Genomic DNA, 16,525 nt, shown 5'->3' with positions numbered 1-16,525 from the left:
AATTATGTCAATGTAATTAAAATTGCATTAACTCATCTCTCTTTCCCTCCCCTCCCCTCCAAAAAACTCCAATTTGAGGGGGAGCAATAAATTAACTTATGAGGGATTTTGCTCCCCTCCCCTTCTAAAAATTGAACCAAAACACAAAATTTTTAAAATATTCCCTCCCTTCCCCTCCCCTCCCCTTCAAAACCCGCGAACCAAACAGACCCTAAAGAAAAACCAAACAGAAAAGTCTTTAACAATGGGATGAAGTTGAACAAAATGGGAGGAGTTTCAAGTTTGGTTAAATAATGCTATGATAAGTAATTATATGTACTAAATATATATTGTGTACCAATGCTCACTCTAACACCTACTTTCTAACACTATCTTTTTTGTATTGGACTCCCTCGCGGTTAAGGATTTTCTGCATTCATGTGGTAGACACATTCAAAGTCATTCTATCAAGTCGGACAATTCAATTTCATACTCGATATTATAAACTCTAAAATAAAAATTAAGCTTCATTTTTTTGGATTGTCCAATCTTAATCAAACAATCATCAATGTTTGGAATGTGACATTCCTCGTCGTTTGGGAATTCAAATTCCACTATTATATACTCCCTTTTCAAGAATGAGTCATGTATTACTCCGACTTTAAATATAAGCAAAAAAAAAGTTACCCAAAGTTGATACATTTGATTAAAAATTTAAATCAAATTTATGTACTTTCTTTGACGTTTTTTTTCCTTATATTCTCATTCTTGAAAAGGGATAATGTACATTAAAAAAAACATGGTACCATGAATCTACATAAATTTATTCCAATAAGAAGGAATTAGCGAAAAGAAAGCATTAAAGTGAATATTGATCTCTATCATCCAAGTTAAAATAAGGAATTTTTTTTTAGAGTAAGGAAGTGTCACATATGGTTTACAGGTGTCATTTAATTTGGGAAAGGCTTGTTTTTTCCCACCATGGGAAAGTTAGTTTTTAACCATTAGATTAAAGAGGAGTACTAATTTTATCATGGTCTATCCACACTATATTTTTTTCTCTTTCTCTTTCACCATTTTCTTCAACCTCCATCATTGTTCTCCTCTCCACTTCTCTACCTTTTCTCATAAACCCCCAACACAGTCACCACTAAACAAACTTGGTAGATATCTCATGGTGACAAATAGAAAATTATAGTCATAATAATAAAGGAAAATGGGACCTTATTTTAACTAATTATTTCAAAGAATTAAAAAAAGATCTAAAATCGTATAACAAGGAAATTTTCTTCAATGTTGAAGGTTGAAGGTTGGAAGTAGTGTGTTGCTAATTTTCTTCAATAATTTTCCAGCACTTTCATCTTCTTCAATGAGTTTCGTTCAACAACTTCATTCTCTTACTCAAGTTACAATTGTGAATTTCCAGAAACCAAATCACAATCCCGCACTGTCGTTGATAGGATAACGAAAGAAAGAAGGCACGAGAGCTTTAGGAAGGAAAGGAATTTAATTTGGAATCTGCGGCGACCGGAAATTCGAGAGCAGCGGCCAGAAAGAGTTGTTGTGGTCGGTTTAGAAAGTGAACTTGGGGGTGCCGTGAGGGAGAAGATGATCACAATATGTTAAGTTTGTTTAATGGTGACTGTGTTGGGGGTTTATGAGAAAAGGTAGAGAAGTGGAGAGGAGGACAGTGATGGAGGTTGAAGAAGATGGTGAAAGAGAAAGAGAAAAAATATAGTGTGGATAGACCATGATAAAATTGGTACTCCTCTTTAATCTAATGGTTAAAAACTAACTTTCCCATGGTGGGAAAAAACAAGCCTTTCCCAAATTAAATGGCACCTGGTTTACAATAGACCATGCTTGAAAATTGCATAAAACTCTACCAACCAAAAATAATGTCATTATCTAGAAGTAGAAAATCATGGTTTTACCAGTCCTAAAGTGAATTGCATAATATATAGTTTTTAGAATATTGATAATATGAAGTACTAGATTATACAATCTCACAATTTCAATAATCAACTTACTAAGATTACCTCAATGATTAATTTTCATTCTCTACTTTAGCAATCATTTAGGCTTTGTTTGGCTGGCAAAAGAAAGTTCAAGAAAAGAATGTAAGAGGAAAAATTGTAAAAGGAAAGATTGAGAGTGGAAAGTGAGAGGATTGTTTTAGTAGTTTGGTATGAGAGATAGTAGAAGGAAAGAAAGATAAATAGTCATACACTTCTTTTTCTTATAAATTTTGTTATAGACCAAATTTTGTGGTGGATTTTTTTGGTTACATAACCCATCATAATTTTAGCAGAGATGTTTTTTTTGTGTTAACCTTTCGATTTTCATTGAATGAGTCCTAATAATATGAAGTTTGGACGAAAAGTAATTAAAGCCTAGAAAAAAATTAGTAAAGGTCGTGCTGTCATCACATCAACACAATTTTAATTATAAACCCTAAAAATGATCTTAATGAAGTACATTTAAGTTGTATAGAAGTAAAAAAATTACAACTTCATGGAAAACACTAGTTACATCACTAATAAATAAACAAAATTAGGTCTCAAAACATAACTAAAAAAACTACATGAGTTGAAGTTATTCCCAACTTCCCGCACCTTGAGTTAATCTCCTAGCAAATTTGATAAATGCAGCAAACCATTGGAATAAATGCTATTCCGAGATGTGTAACGCCCCAATATTATTTAATTATTATTGGTCGATTTAAAGTCTTTTTATATATATATATATATATATATATATATATATATATATATATATATGATTTTATATTATTATGTGGTGTGTTATATTTTATTAAATAAGTTATGTTACTATTTAATAGAATATGTGGGAATTTAGAATAATTGGAGTTTTGGGGGTTATATTTTAATTAAAGGAATTAAGTAGGAGTTAAGTGTTATAATTGGGGAAGTTAAGAATAGGGGAGAAGTTGGGAAACTGTCAGTCAGAAACATTTTCACGTGGAAGCAGTTTTTGGGAGAAAAACCAAGAGGGAGCCTAGACTATCGAAGAGAAGATCGTGTAGAGATTTGTTCATCAATCTAAGGTAAGGGTGAGACTAACACTCAGTAATCATAGTATATAATTCTAAATTTGTGAATTAACGTGTTGTTGTTCTTAGGTTGAATAATTGGGATTAGGTTTTGAGAATTGCAATTAGTTATTAATTGAATAGAAAATCCATAGAATTTGTGCACGGATGGTGTTTCGATTATAGATTATTCATAGTCTAATGCTCCAATCAGTTTTGGGGTTGGGTTAATGAAAATTGAGATTTTTCCTTGAAAAGTCGGTGTCTAAACGTTTGCAAATAAGAGACTATGTGAGGTTTGAGGAAAATGACCTTTGGGATGGTTGAGACTTGAAATTGTTGTAGATTAAGATAGAGCAAAGTGTTAGGAGCGTGTAGGCGAAAACGGCACCAAAATCCGATTAACGGTTTGAATTTTTCGCGCGAAATGGTGAAAATCGCATTTTTTGATAAGCAGATTTCTGGACCTGATGCTGTTAAAACGTGTCACAATTTGGCAAGCGTGACACGATTTTGTTGGCCGAAAATTCAATGGTTCTGGGCACAAAAACGTGGCACGATTTTCTAAAATCGTGACACGATTTCTGTGAATCAGATCCTTCTTATTTCACTATTTTCACCCCTTTCCGTTTTGAATTGGGTCTTAGTGTAAACATGAAAGTTGTAGATAATTTTGTTAGCTTTCCAATGGCGTTGGTTTGACTTGAAAATGATTTTTAGTTTTTGAGATATGATGAAAATACTCAAGGGAGGTCCTAGTGAAATCTTATGAAAATTTAGCATAACCGTTTCCAAGTTAATCGAAAACTTATGGGATAATTCCAGGACTAAAAACTAGAAGTACTATGAGTTCAATTAAGGTGTTTAAGAGTATTTAACCCATGTTGTGAGTTGATCCTTTGGTTAGGAATGAAGGTTTATTAAAATGTTGTTGATGTTCAGTGAGTCTGATAAAAGATGGTTGAGGTTGTTAATGTTATAGTAAATTTGCAAATGTCTTATGTGGATTATGTATGATGTTTAAGTAGTGTTGACTATCATTTGGTATTGTCATATTTTGAGATGTTTATGTGCTACTAGTGTTGCTGTTGAATCTTAATTACGATGTAAATGTTGGTTTAAGTTGTAAGCGTTGTTGGGTTGAACGTTGCCGAATAAGTCATAAGTATGTTATGCAAATTATCGATGTTGTCATCATCGTTGGTGTTGTTGTTGAAGTCGTAGTTGTAGCCGTTGTTGGTGATTGTTTATGTCAGGTGTTTTATAAGAGGTGGTGTACTCTTACTTGTCCTGTTTATAAGAGGTGGTGTACTCTTATGTTGTTGTGTTATAAGAGGTGGTGTACTCTTACTTTGTCGTTTTATAAGAGGTGGTGTACTCTTATGTTGATTGAGTTATGAGAGGTGATGTACTCTCACGTTGTTTATGTCGTTGATTAAGTTGTTGTTGTTGTTGTTGGGAGAGTTGTTGTCGTTGTTGTAGAATCTTGTTGTTGTCGTCGTTGTTGGTTGAATTAGTAAGTGTTACTAAAGTTAAAGAAGTAAGAATATTATTATGATGATTTGTTGTTGTTTACATTGTTATAAAATGAGGTTTATGATATGTTGAATATAAGGTTGTTATGATGTTACATGATGATGGTTATGAATGTTGTGATGATGATTACATTATGTTAAACTATAAGTTGTTAGATGCATTTGATGAATTATATGCTTATTATTATTGTTTGTGAAATCTCACCCCTTCTGCTTGAAAATGTTGCCCTTCGTATGAGTAACTTGCAGGTTTTAAAGGTTAGTAGGAGCGGTGGCTCAAGTGTCTTAGGGCTCTGATACGTAACGGGATGGGAAATTGTTGCTAAGTTTATCATTCCTTTATGTATCAATTTTGGAACATGTTGTTGAAGCTTTTATTGTCGTTGAATTAATTCTGCTGCAAAGTTTTAATTATTGCGTTGTTGAAATTTGAAGGATTATTATTTAATTATTCAATTTGTGATTTTTAAGAAAGGTAGTGTAACATTCCGTTTAAGGTGTTTTACTTTGATTAATTTATGAAATTTTTATGTTGGGAAAACGGGGTGTTACAAGATGCACCAAAACCATGCCACAAATTCTTACTCTTCTTGTTATCAATGAGACAAACCTCACACCATGAAGTAAACACATATCTTTGCCATATTCTACTCAAACTCAACAAAAAATAATACAACATATTTATTCTCTCAAATAAGATGAAAGTAATTTAGCAAATCTTCACACAATTACACATCATTGAATAGAACCAAACCCTATCATGAACTTTATTTGCTTCATGCGTCTACACTCGATGTTAAGAGAAAAAAAAAGTGTTATTTGAACAACCAATTTGGTGACAGCTTATTTGACAACTATATTTTACAAAGAAAAAAGTTGTATTGGCACGGAAACCATAACAGTAGAGATAAAGTAAAAAGTAATGTGATTACGAGAGAGAAAGTTGTTGCAAAAGTTGTCACTAAATAGATGTTTAAATATCATTTCTAAAAAAAAAAAAAAAATAGCCTTGCTCCCTTTTAACTTGTTAGCCTCACAATCAATCCACCAACAATTCTATTGTATTTGTTTGAACAAAGCTATTTAACTTGACATAAAAAAAAATTAAAAAGTAAAAACAAAACAAGGACGAAAACCAAACAAAAAATTTTACAGGGTGGAAAATCAGAAATAACCTATATTACAGGGTGATAAAATACTATTAACTCTTTTCCATTCTGCTCTTACTTTTCCTTCATTAACTTTAGTCATAAATTGAGTCGAAAATCCTACATAAAATACCTTGGAAATGAAATCAAACGATAGTAAAGAAACAAAGTTTTTTTTGAAGAGAACAAAGAATAAAAGAGAACACAGACATTTTGAATCCATGTTTGACCCGTGCTAAAAAAAATGAAACATATAAATTTTGAAATTTCTTTTCTATGTATGTTTTGAATTTTTTCTTGTAATAGATTTATTTTCCTGCAAAAATATTTTTTTTTGCTGTTATGCCTTCGAATAACAATACTTACAATAGATGATACATAAGTTATTACCATTCTATAAGAATTCGTCACAGTCGTCGTCATTTGCATGCTTTTTGTCTAGACGATTGTCACATTTTCTTCCTCTTCAATTTCAACTTACCCTTCTCTGTTTCGAGTTCATCCTCGTTGATTATCATTTGGTTACTCTTTGTCTTCGAAGGAATCACCTATTGATAACCCACTCATACAATTTATATCTATTCAATTTCATATACAAAAAGCATTCTATGCGATTAGATTTGGAAAAGGGTAGATTAGTAACTATGTTAGTATATTATTATTTGTAGTTACAGTGGATTGGAGAAGATTGAAAAATAGGCGTTTATTACTTCATCCGTTTTAAAATGAGTGTCACTTTAGTCAAAAATAATTGTTTCAAAATTAATGTCGTTTTACATTTCCAATATAACCTTAATTTTATTCTTCCAACTTTTATTTCTCACACAATTTTCAATGCAACTTTAAGTTTGTTTTGTTCCTATAAAATAAGATTATTTTATTAAAATTTCTATGATATTTAACTACTTTATTCCGTTACTTAATCGGTGTGTAATTTGTTAAAAAATTGAGGAGTAAATTAGAGTGTTCGAAACACACAAATCCACTAACTCCATACAAACAAACAAGTTTTTTTTATGAACAATTGGAAATTGAGACTGAAACCTTACTCTTCTTTCGCCCTAACCCTTCAAATCAATTTTCCTCTCTTCGATCTCTTCAACAAATCGCTCCTCGATTCAAAACCTAATCATCAAAATCAAACCCTCAAACATTTCTTGTAGCGTAGATCTGTACAAAAATCCTCACTTTTTGGTCAAATTTTCAACCCTACCCAATTTTTTTGGGTGATCTTGTAGTTGTATCATACCCTTAGAAATTTCACATTTTTCTTCCCATATTTCTTTAGTTTAGTCTTTAATCGTAACCCCATTTTGACAAATCTCAGTTTCACGGGGTTCCGCTATAGTTACCGTTTCGGTGATTCAGAAGAAACCCTAGGTTTGTAGTTGAGTTTAGTTGATTGTACATTCTTTTTGGGTAGAATTTTTTTGGATTTGAAACTTTGAATCATGAACAATAACAATAGAGGGAGATATCCACCTGGGATTGGGTTAGGACGAGGTAGTGGTGGTGGTGGTTTGAACTCAAACCCGAACAATGCAAACGCCGGGTTTCAACAGAGACCACATTATCAACAACAACAGTATGTGCAGAGGCACCTGATGCAAAATCAGAATCAGCATCAGCAACACTATCAGCATCATCAACAGAATCAACAACAGTATCAGCAGCAGAATCAACAGCAGCAACAACAACAGTGGCTGAGGAGGAACCAGTTGGGTGGTGGTACCGACACCAATGTTGTCGAGGAGGTTGAGAAGACTGTACAGTCTGAAACAAATGACCCTAGGTGATTGCTCTTTTTTTTGTTTGACTTTCTACATTTGTATATTTGTTTGAGTGTTTGTCTTGTAATTACGATTTGTTTGTGTTTCAATGTTGTTCAATAGTGGTTACAACATAGTGGAATTTGAACAAACAGCTATTGTTCCACGAATATGCTATTAATAGTACAAAATATTGTGAAATAACGGCTGTAGCAAGCAGCACTATAGGAGTGTTGAGTAGCAAAATTTGAACAACCCGCTATTTTCCGTGATCTGCAATTGCCAATATTGCTGTGTTTTTTTTTACTGTGTTATACAGACATATGCATGTTGATGGAAATAATGAATACAGTTTGTATGTTTGTCGTGTTGAATTTTGGATTATTGATGTTAAGGCACAGGACCTTTTCCGTATTTATGAATTTCTGAGTGAGTGGTTAGTTTGCCCAAGTCTATCAGATGATATGTAATTGAATTGTACGAGAGAAGCTTATATTCTTATGAAGGATATTTGCTGTTAATGTTTGTTGATTTTGATGGCTTGAGAGTTTGAGATCAGTTTCTTCTTCTTCTTCTTTCTTTTACTGTTGAAAGTAAGGTAGACAAAATCGCGATTTGGAGCGTAGAATCTTACTCTTTCACGATCTTGCAATCCCTTGCCGTGTTTGTGAGTGGCTTGAATCAGAAATTAGTGGGAGCGGCTGGGATCGCTGCACATAGACGTGAGGCCGGTAGAAATGAGTGATTCTGCAGATGCTGATTGTGTTACGCTGAGATGTGTTTCACGGGTCGGGTATGCGCCCCACTTTTTTAAAACACCATAGGCTTAAGAAAAAACCTAGAATACCATGCAAAAGGCTACGACTTTCAGTTTCCAACTCACTGTTACCTACTACTTATATACTTTGCCTATTAATTTACCGTTTTGCTTTCTTCTGGTTTTTTTTTTTGGTGATTTTTTTGTTGCCAACTTGAGACGTATAATAATAAAATTTTGCATTAAAAATAATAATGAAAGAAAATATAGTATGCTATATTGCTTTTTAATTAATAAGTATACAATTTATTTGTTTATTGATTGAGTAATTGTGGTTTTTCAAAGTGGTTTTCCACTTATACTTTTTATGCATATCATAGTAGTCAATAGCGCCGCTATAGCGGCCGTGCGGTGCGGTGCCGGAGCGCTACGCAACAAGCCATAACGTTGCGGTGTGAGATAGCAGCGCAACGCTTTGTAGCGGTTTTGCAGTTTAGAACCGCTATTTCATTTTAAGAGAAAATACAAAATTGTCCTCGGTTTAAAAAAAAAACAAGGGTATTTCTGTAAATCTTCCTCTGCTTTTCTGTAAAACTTCTTCACCTCTGCTGTAAATCTTCCTCTACTTTGTCGTGTTTGCTCTGTTATCCTGTTATTTTTTTGTTTAACAATCTCAAAACTCTGTTGTCCTGTTACTTTTTTGTTCTAGTTTTCTTTGTTATTATTGATTCCAAACTCCATTCTGCTCTCTCTGTTTCTGTTTGTAGTTTGTACAAACAATCCTCTGTTTTATTCATATAAAACTCTATTCTGCTCTCTCTGTTTCTTTATTTTTGTTGTTTTTGTTTTTATGAAATAGCGGTCATAGCGCTATGCGCTATCCCGCTATAGCATTTTTGGGGTCGGCCGCTACGCACCGCTATCCGCTCTTAACTACTATGATGCATATACATAATTCTATATACATGTTTCAAAGTCAATTTATGAGCCTGATAGGATCTTACGATCCGTGTTACGCTGCCCCAATTTACACCGATCCTGCCCCGATTTGGTTGTAAGCAATCTATCTGCTTCCACTATGGTTTAGTTAATTTTCCAATCTTAGATGATTTTTTTACAATCAATTTCCAATACTTTGCTGTTGCAAATTTAATCATTACTGCCAGATAAAGCTAATGTGTTTGTTTTACCTAAGGAATGAATGTCTTCTAATTTTATTCTCAATTAATTTTGTTTGTTAGTTCACAAGATTGGAAGGAAAAACTAAAGCTTCCACCAGCTGATACACGCTATAGGACAGAGGTATGATTCTGAACAATTAAAAGCTATTATCCTATATATTATATATATATATATTTATATTCCAATTTCCAAGTGATTGTTGATTTAAAATATGCATTATGTTTTGATCATATATTTTGTTTGGGATTTGCGATCTTTGAGTTTGTACAGAACAGGACACATCTTTTATGGAGTTGATTCTATGAATAGGTTTTAGTTTTCATTTTGTTGATTCATGTAATTTTTTGTACCCTATACAGGGGTGGATCCAGACAATTGATATTGGTATGGCAAAATTTGCAAAGCAACTATATATATTAACAAAGTAAAGCTTTAACAACTTAAAAACTATAGCAAAGTGGTTTGGGTGAGAGCATTTTACCATGGTGTTACAGGTTCGATTCCCTGCAACACCATTTTTAATATTAATAATTTAAAAAAAAAGATCAAAAACTGCAACTCGCCGAGAGTTGAACACAGGATCTGCAAGCCAACCATCAAATGTATACCGTTAGACTAACAAAGAAACTTCAATACATTGATGACTTATATTATATATATACTTAATGTATATCTGGTGTGGCAACTGCCACACCATGTTTCACAGTAGATCCGCCCCTGACCCTATAGCCCATGCTTTCAGTTATTAGACGATTAAAACTTTAAAATTCAGAGTATAAACATGCTTGTAAAACGGAAAACTCTTCTAGTATTATAGACTTAATTTCTTTTTAACAAGAATTTTTTATCCTAAATTAAGTGCTACATGTCAGATTGTGGCTATATTTTCAAATGATATTTCATAATATCCTTTTGAAGGCCTGCTAAATGTTATCATCTTGGGGTAGTCTTGACCTTATGTTAATTTTTCTTCCCAGGACGTGACAGCAACTAAGGGAAATGAGTTTGAGGATTACTTTTTGAAGCGTGAGCTGCTAATGGGAATATATGAGAAGGGGTTTGAAAGGCCTTCCCCTATCCAAGAAGAAAGCATTCCAATTGCCCTTACTGGCAGTGACATTCTTGCTAGGGCTAAAAATGGAACAGGCAAAACAGCTGCATTTAGCATTCCTGCATTGGAAAAAATTGATCAAGATAACAATATTATTCAAGGTGTGTTCCTTCTCTTTGTTTACGCGAGGATATGAAGTCTAGTATAAATGATTATGCCCTATTATGTCTCTGTTTCGTTGTGGTAGCCTACTGCTTGTTGTCAGCACTCAGCTAGTTCAATAATATCATTTTGTGAATATTCAGAAAAACAAGTTTGGCTACATATCTGTTTTCACCATTTTGACCAAAAACACTTGCATTTCGGGCTCAATTTGTTCCTGAGATTTTTCATTTTTACTATAAATTTTAAAATTTCCTTGGAACAACCTTATTTTTAGTGGATAAGTTGTTGTTTTAGACATCGGATTAATGCTGTCAATAATATCAACATGCGATGAATGCACTCTCTCCCTAATGAATTATAAGCAAAATTCTTCATATATTTTTCGAATGCAATATAAGCAAATTGCACTACTCTCTTATTTAATGTTAGCATACATCTCATTTGATTTTTGTATTTTCAATGAATCATATTATTAGTCATGAAGGGTAATTTAGGCAATGTGCTTGTTTATTATTGAAATTGCATTGATTAAATGTGATCGACTACTTTTCTTAATATGCATAATTTGGTCAAATTTCACTTATATTTCACGCCGGAGGGAGTATAAGTTAGGTTAGGCTACTATACAGTATTTTGTGTATCCATCAATTGTTCCCTGTTCTTGATATTAATTCATAATTTATTATTTATAGATAATTGCTCAACAAAATTGTGTTATGGCCTACTGAGTCTTCTATTTTTTTTCATAACAAATGTTCTGATAGTTTCTTGGTGCCAATTGTCAAAGTTAATTGAAAATAGCAAAGGATGTGTTTTGTTGTATTGATGCATGCTTTCATTTTTAATTGCTTTTAGTTATTTCATGACTAGTTTGTTTTTGAGTGATTATTGATTTAGGTTCTACCAATGTTTTGATCATTGCCTTTTATTTTGTTCTGTGATGCAGTTGTTATACTCGTTCCAACACGAGAATTGGCTCTGCAAACATCTCAAGTGTGTAAAGAGCTTGGAAAGCATTTACAAATTCAAGTTATGGTCACAACAGGTGGTACCAGCCTGAAAGATGACATTATGCGTTTATATCAACCTGTTCATCTGCTAGTTGGTACTCCTGGAAGAATATTGGATCTTGCGAAGAAGGGTGTCTGTGTTCTGAAAGATTGTTCTATGCTTGTCATGGATGAGGTAATGACTGTTCACCTGAATTTTACTAAGGGTCTTGCTAACACGTGCGTTCATGAATCCAAAAGTATATATTTTGCGTTGATTTTTTAGTTTTTTTATACTTTTAAAGAATTAAATGCACAGCTTTTGAGACAAGGTTTATATTGAGTTCCTTAACATTTTCTCTTAGGGCACATGTTAGCATTTTCCATTTACTAATCTATATAGCATTCTGTAGAGGAGCATTATTAACTGTTCTTGATGATATTGTTTTACGGAAGAGGACTTAAGATGAGAGTACGGAATGTTGTGTTGTCTGATATCTGGTTATGTTTCTGTTTGGTCTGATAGGATAAGGAATTTCTATCCTTGTGTAAGTTGTGTTGCTAAGTTTGCAGCAGATGCAGCAGCTCTATTTGATCTCTAATTTGTGTTGATCACATATGTCTGATCATCTTCACCTTTGTGTCCTTTGCACGTGTTAATGCTATGGCACTTTTAACATCATTACTTTTAGTAGCAAATCATACATCAAACAGAGTTTTTATATATTTTTCTTTCTCTCAGGCTGATAAACTTCTCTCCCCAGAGTTCCAGCCTTCAATAGAGCAGCTGATTCAATTTCTTCCCCCAACCCGTCAAATCCTAATGTTTTCAGCTACATTTCCTGTTACTGTAAAGGACTTCAAAGATAGATATCTTCGTAAACCGTATATCATTAACCTTATGGATGAGCTTACTCTGAAGGGTATTACACAATTTTATGCATTTGTGGAGGAGAGGCAGAAAGTCCACTGCCTAAATACTCTTTTTTCTAAGGTATGTGATGTCCATGACAAGATATTGTAGATTTTATTATTTGCAAGATTTGAATATGATAGTAATAATGGCTTCTATTTCAGCTGCAAATAAACCAATCCATCATCTTCTGCAATTCGGTGAATCGAGTTGAACTCCTTGCTAAGAAAATCACAGAACTAGGGTATTCATGTTTCTATATACATGCAAAGATGTTGCAAGACCACCGTAATAGAGTTTTCCACGACTTCCGCAATGGTGCATGCAGGAATCTCGTTTGTACTGGTATGCTAATGTTAATGGCAATTCAGTATCCTGCTATAGATGAGCAAGAGTGTTTTTTTGTTTGTTTGTATTTACTGCGACTTTCTTAAATATGTAGCTTTTTCTTATCTTATTTCCTTCATTTTCTGATATTATATCCATTCATTTGTTGGTCAGTTTTATAAGTTAATAGTATCATAATTTATATAATTAATGTAATTCATTAATGCAATGGTGATATTTTGAGTGATAATGTGTTATAATAAAAGATTTATAACAGATCTGATGATTAACTTCTTGTTTTTCTCATTTGAAACACAGATCTTTTCACTCGAGGAATAGATATCCAAGCAGTGAATGTTGTTATTAATTTTGATTTTCCCAAGAACTCAGAAACATATCTGCACAGGGTATGTTTGATTTCTTCCTTCTCCCCTACCTCGATAATGATTCTCTCTATGGGTTCTCATGAATGTTCTGTTGATATGCAGGTTGGTCGATCCGGGAGGTTTGGGCACCTTGGTTTAGCAGTGAACTTGATAACATATGAGGATCGCTTCAATCTGTAAGTATTTTTGTTGGATATGAATTTGAATTTTAGAGCTACTTTCTGTTGATTTCTGATGTGTCTGTATCTCTATGTTGTCCAGGTATAGGATTGAACAAGAACTTGGCACTGAAATAAAACAAATTCCGCCATTCATTGACCAGGCTGTATACTGTCGGTGATTGGTGGTAAATACCTTGTTTGTATTCTCAACTGTGGTGAATCACAATGGTAAGTGATAGGAAGCATTTACCTTTAATATTTATGATGATATTCAATATTGTGAGAATTTATGATCTAATGATGATAGCCAATCTTGTTTGTGAGATTTTATTATGACTAAGTGAAAATAGTTATTTTATTTTTCTGTAATTGTCTGCAAGTTTGTTTCTTTTAGAAACAAATTGGACATACTTTTCTCTGTTTCATTTTTATAAAAAGTTAAGTAAGAGAAATATTTCCATTTGGCTTCTCTATTTTGAAGCGGTGCATAGAGGATTAAGTGCAATGACAACTGTTCATTGAAGAATCAATGGGATTAAATTAACAAACCATATAATCATTTAAATCTCAATCACTGGTTTTCCATTGAACCAGTATAATTCTGCACTTTATCTTCTAAATGCACCCCTCGTCTGGAAAAGTCAAATTCACTTCCATTTCTATAAGAAATAAGCCAAAGCTTAACCAACTAAATGATTTTTTATTCTAATTTAAATATTCTTTTAACTTGCTGTTGTTTCTCTCTCCGATTGATGTGTATGTTTTTTTTCCAGCTTGACGTGACTGCCACACAAGCAGGTGTGAATGCTCTGTTTGAGGATGCAATAAGGAAGTTAGGGTATTGTTGGACCCTTTTGTTGACTGTTTTGTCGTTAATTATGCTCCGAGTGAGTATGCAATAAGAGGAAGTTAGGGCATTTATAGACCCTTTTGTCGACTGTTTTGTTGTTAATTTCCGCTTTTAAGAGCCCTGAAACATGCTTAGGACCTAAAGTTGAACAACAGGGTTTTAAATGCCAGATAGTTGTTCGGTCTTGTTTTTGTTTCCGTGGATTGCATTTGCATATGTGGTTGTTAGCGACTGTTATTACTCTAGATTTTTCCCGTTTTCGTCGGTAAGCTGTTTAGGAATATGCCTTACTATGATGCTCCCCTTCCTTATTGGCTATTCCATTATGTCATTTGAGTCTTTTGTTGTCATTGTGGTTCACACAATGATTTTCTTGTTCCCTTGGGAATTTGCTTCTCATATTATGTTTGCATGTTAAAAGGTGATGATGGTATATCTTCAATTTCTCTGGATAATTTATTTGGCACTATTGTTTTCATCCTAGCTATCCACGGATGACATTCGAGGTTGATCATCAATCAGTTCACATGATAAAAGTGAAAAACGGTTTACCACAATTAGGAGGTTCTTGTGACCTCTTTTGTGTTGGTTTCTTTTGAATGGCAAATATATTATATATAAATAAAAATTAGAAGTACAAACGTATATAAAATTGAGTACAAGTAGTAGTCATGGGATGACAAAATCAAAGAATCTCTCCCGCATTAAAACAAGAGCGAAAGCTGAAAGGTAAAACAACACCAAAAAAACCATCATTCATAGAAGGAACAACTTTGACTAGAATGTTTTCTTAATAACCATTTTCAATAGGTGAATTTAACCTTATCCACCTGCAACCTGTGCGTGCACAAACGTCTCCTTATCCAAAAAGGTGAGCATTTTGAGATCGACACGTGGTCAACACAATAGTTTGCCGGTAAATAAGAAACATAACCTCTCCTTTTTCCTCCACCTAAGTTTTATATAATACTAAGAAGATTCGCTAAATTTGAAGGGAAAACAAACTTCCACTCCAACCACCTAAACACAAGATACCACAACCTAAAAAAAGACATGTGATAAACCAATTGTACATGCACATTAAAGAAAACAAAAGAAATACCACCAGGATCAACTATAATTCTTCTTGAAAAAAATCTTATGTCGAGTCGGAATCTTAACCTGAAGGAGCTGTTTAGAGAAGACAAAATTTCCACAACCTTGAAAAAAGTTGCACAAATTTTAAAGGGTTAGATATGTTATTTGTCCCTACAAAATTATCCTTCACACAATTTTAGTCCATCCTAAAACCAAATTTGTTTATTTTTTCTTATATTCTTAACTTTGAGAAGAGATTCACAAGAAAGAGGGTATTTGAATTGTGTTGCAACCCTTTGAATTTTTTTTTCTGCTTTTGAACTTTGAGAAAAGATTCAAATTTGATAATCTGAAATATATATCAAAATGAATTTAATACTTGAAGATGTTGAATGAACGCACTTGCTAATGAACTATCGTTATATTTGATGACACATTTTCCCTCAATCCTAACGTCCACATGACCCACCACTCGATTGTTGAGGCCAATAGTGATCCCTTCACTAAAGTCGTCATTGCGTATTCCTATAGACTCGTCGATTAGAGTGTTGAGTTAATCAATTATGTATTAAATTTGGGGTTTGAACCGTGACCCTTGCATATAAAATGTGATGTTCTTACCGATTAACTGAGTTATGCTCACAAGAACTAATAAATTGGATGTTAACTAAGTAAAATAATTAATTAAGTGTTTTAAAAAAATGTATAATTGAGTTTAAGGAACCCCAAATGTGTGCTACTTGTGCCAGAGTAAGTGTTGGTAACTTTTATTTGTTATGGAGACTTAAGATTATAGGGTTAAAATGGAATATTGAAAGAAGAAGTTCATGCTATGATTCTTTCTTTTATTTATAAAGCTTTTTCGTGATAACAAGAAATAACCTTAGAGCATCACGTACAAACACAACAATTACATAATAAGGGATACATAATTATTTACTTACATCACTTCTTATCTAATCGTCGAGTTGTTAAACTTACTAAATTTAACCGTCCTTCTCTTAGATTGCTTAAATTAAATTGTAGCATTACCTTTCTATGCTGCAAATTATGGGGAAGTTGAGTGGAGCTCTTGTCGAAGATCCACATTTACATCTCAATAAATTTTTAAATGTGTGGCAGGCAACTTCATAACTTATGGAATCACTTGATGTTGCGTTCAAGTTAAGGTTTTTCCCGTACTG

The 16,525-nt window shown here is 33.2% G+C and overlaps 1 protein-coding gene across 1 annotated transcript; it reads left to right on the top strand.

The window, feature by feature from the left end:
• Positions 1-6,689: 6,689 nt before the first annotated feature.
• LOC11436932 (DEAD-box ATP-dependent RNA helicase 8) lies at positions 6,690-14,706 on the top strand. Its single transcript, XM_003623855.4, has 10 exons — positions 6,690-7,506; positions 9,482-9,542; positions 10,400-10,634; positions 11,585-11,823; positions 12,370-12,621; positions 12,705-12,885; positions 13,186-13,274; positions 13,356-13,429; positions 13,515-13,642; positions 14,188-14,706. The coding sequence occupies exons 1-9, from the start codon at positions 7,166-7,168 to the stop codon at positions 13,591-13,593; spliced, it is 1,551 nt and encodes a 516-aa protein (XP_003623903.1). The 5' UTR covers positions 6,690-7,165; the 3' UTR covers positions 13,594-13,642; positions 14,188-14,706.
• Positions 14,707-16,525: the final 1,819 nt, after the last annotated feature.

The sequence above is a fragment of the Medicago truncatula genome, chromosome 7 (genome assembly GCF_003473485.1).
Source record: "Medicago truncatula cultivar Jemalong A17 chromosome 7, MtrunA17r5.0-ANR, whole genome shotgun sequence".
In the NCBI taxonomy this organism is placed as follows: domain Eukaryota; kingdom Viridiplantae; phylum Streptophyta; class Magnoliopsida; order Fabales; family Fabaceae; genus Medicago; species Medicago truncatula.
Note: the sequence above shows the minus strand (reverse complement) of the source record. Positions and strands in the feature narration are given on the sequence as shown.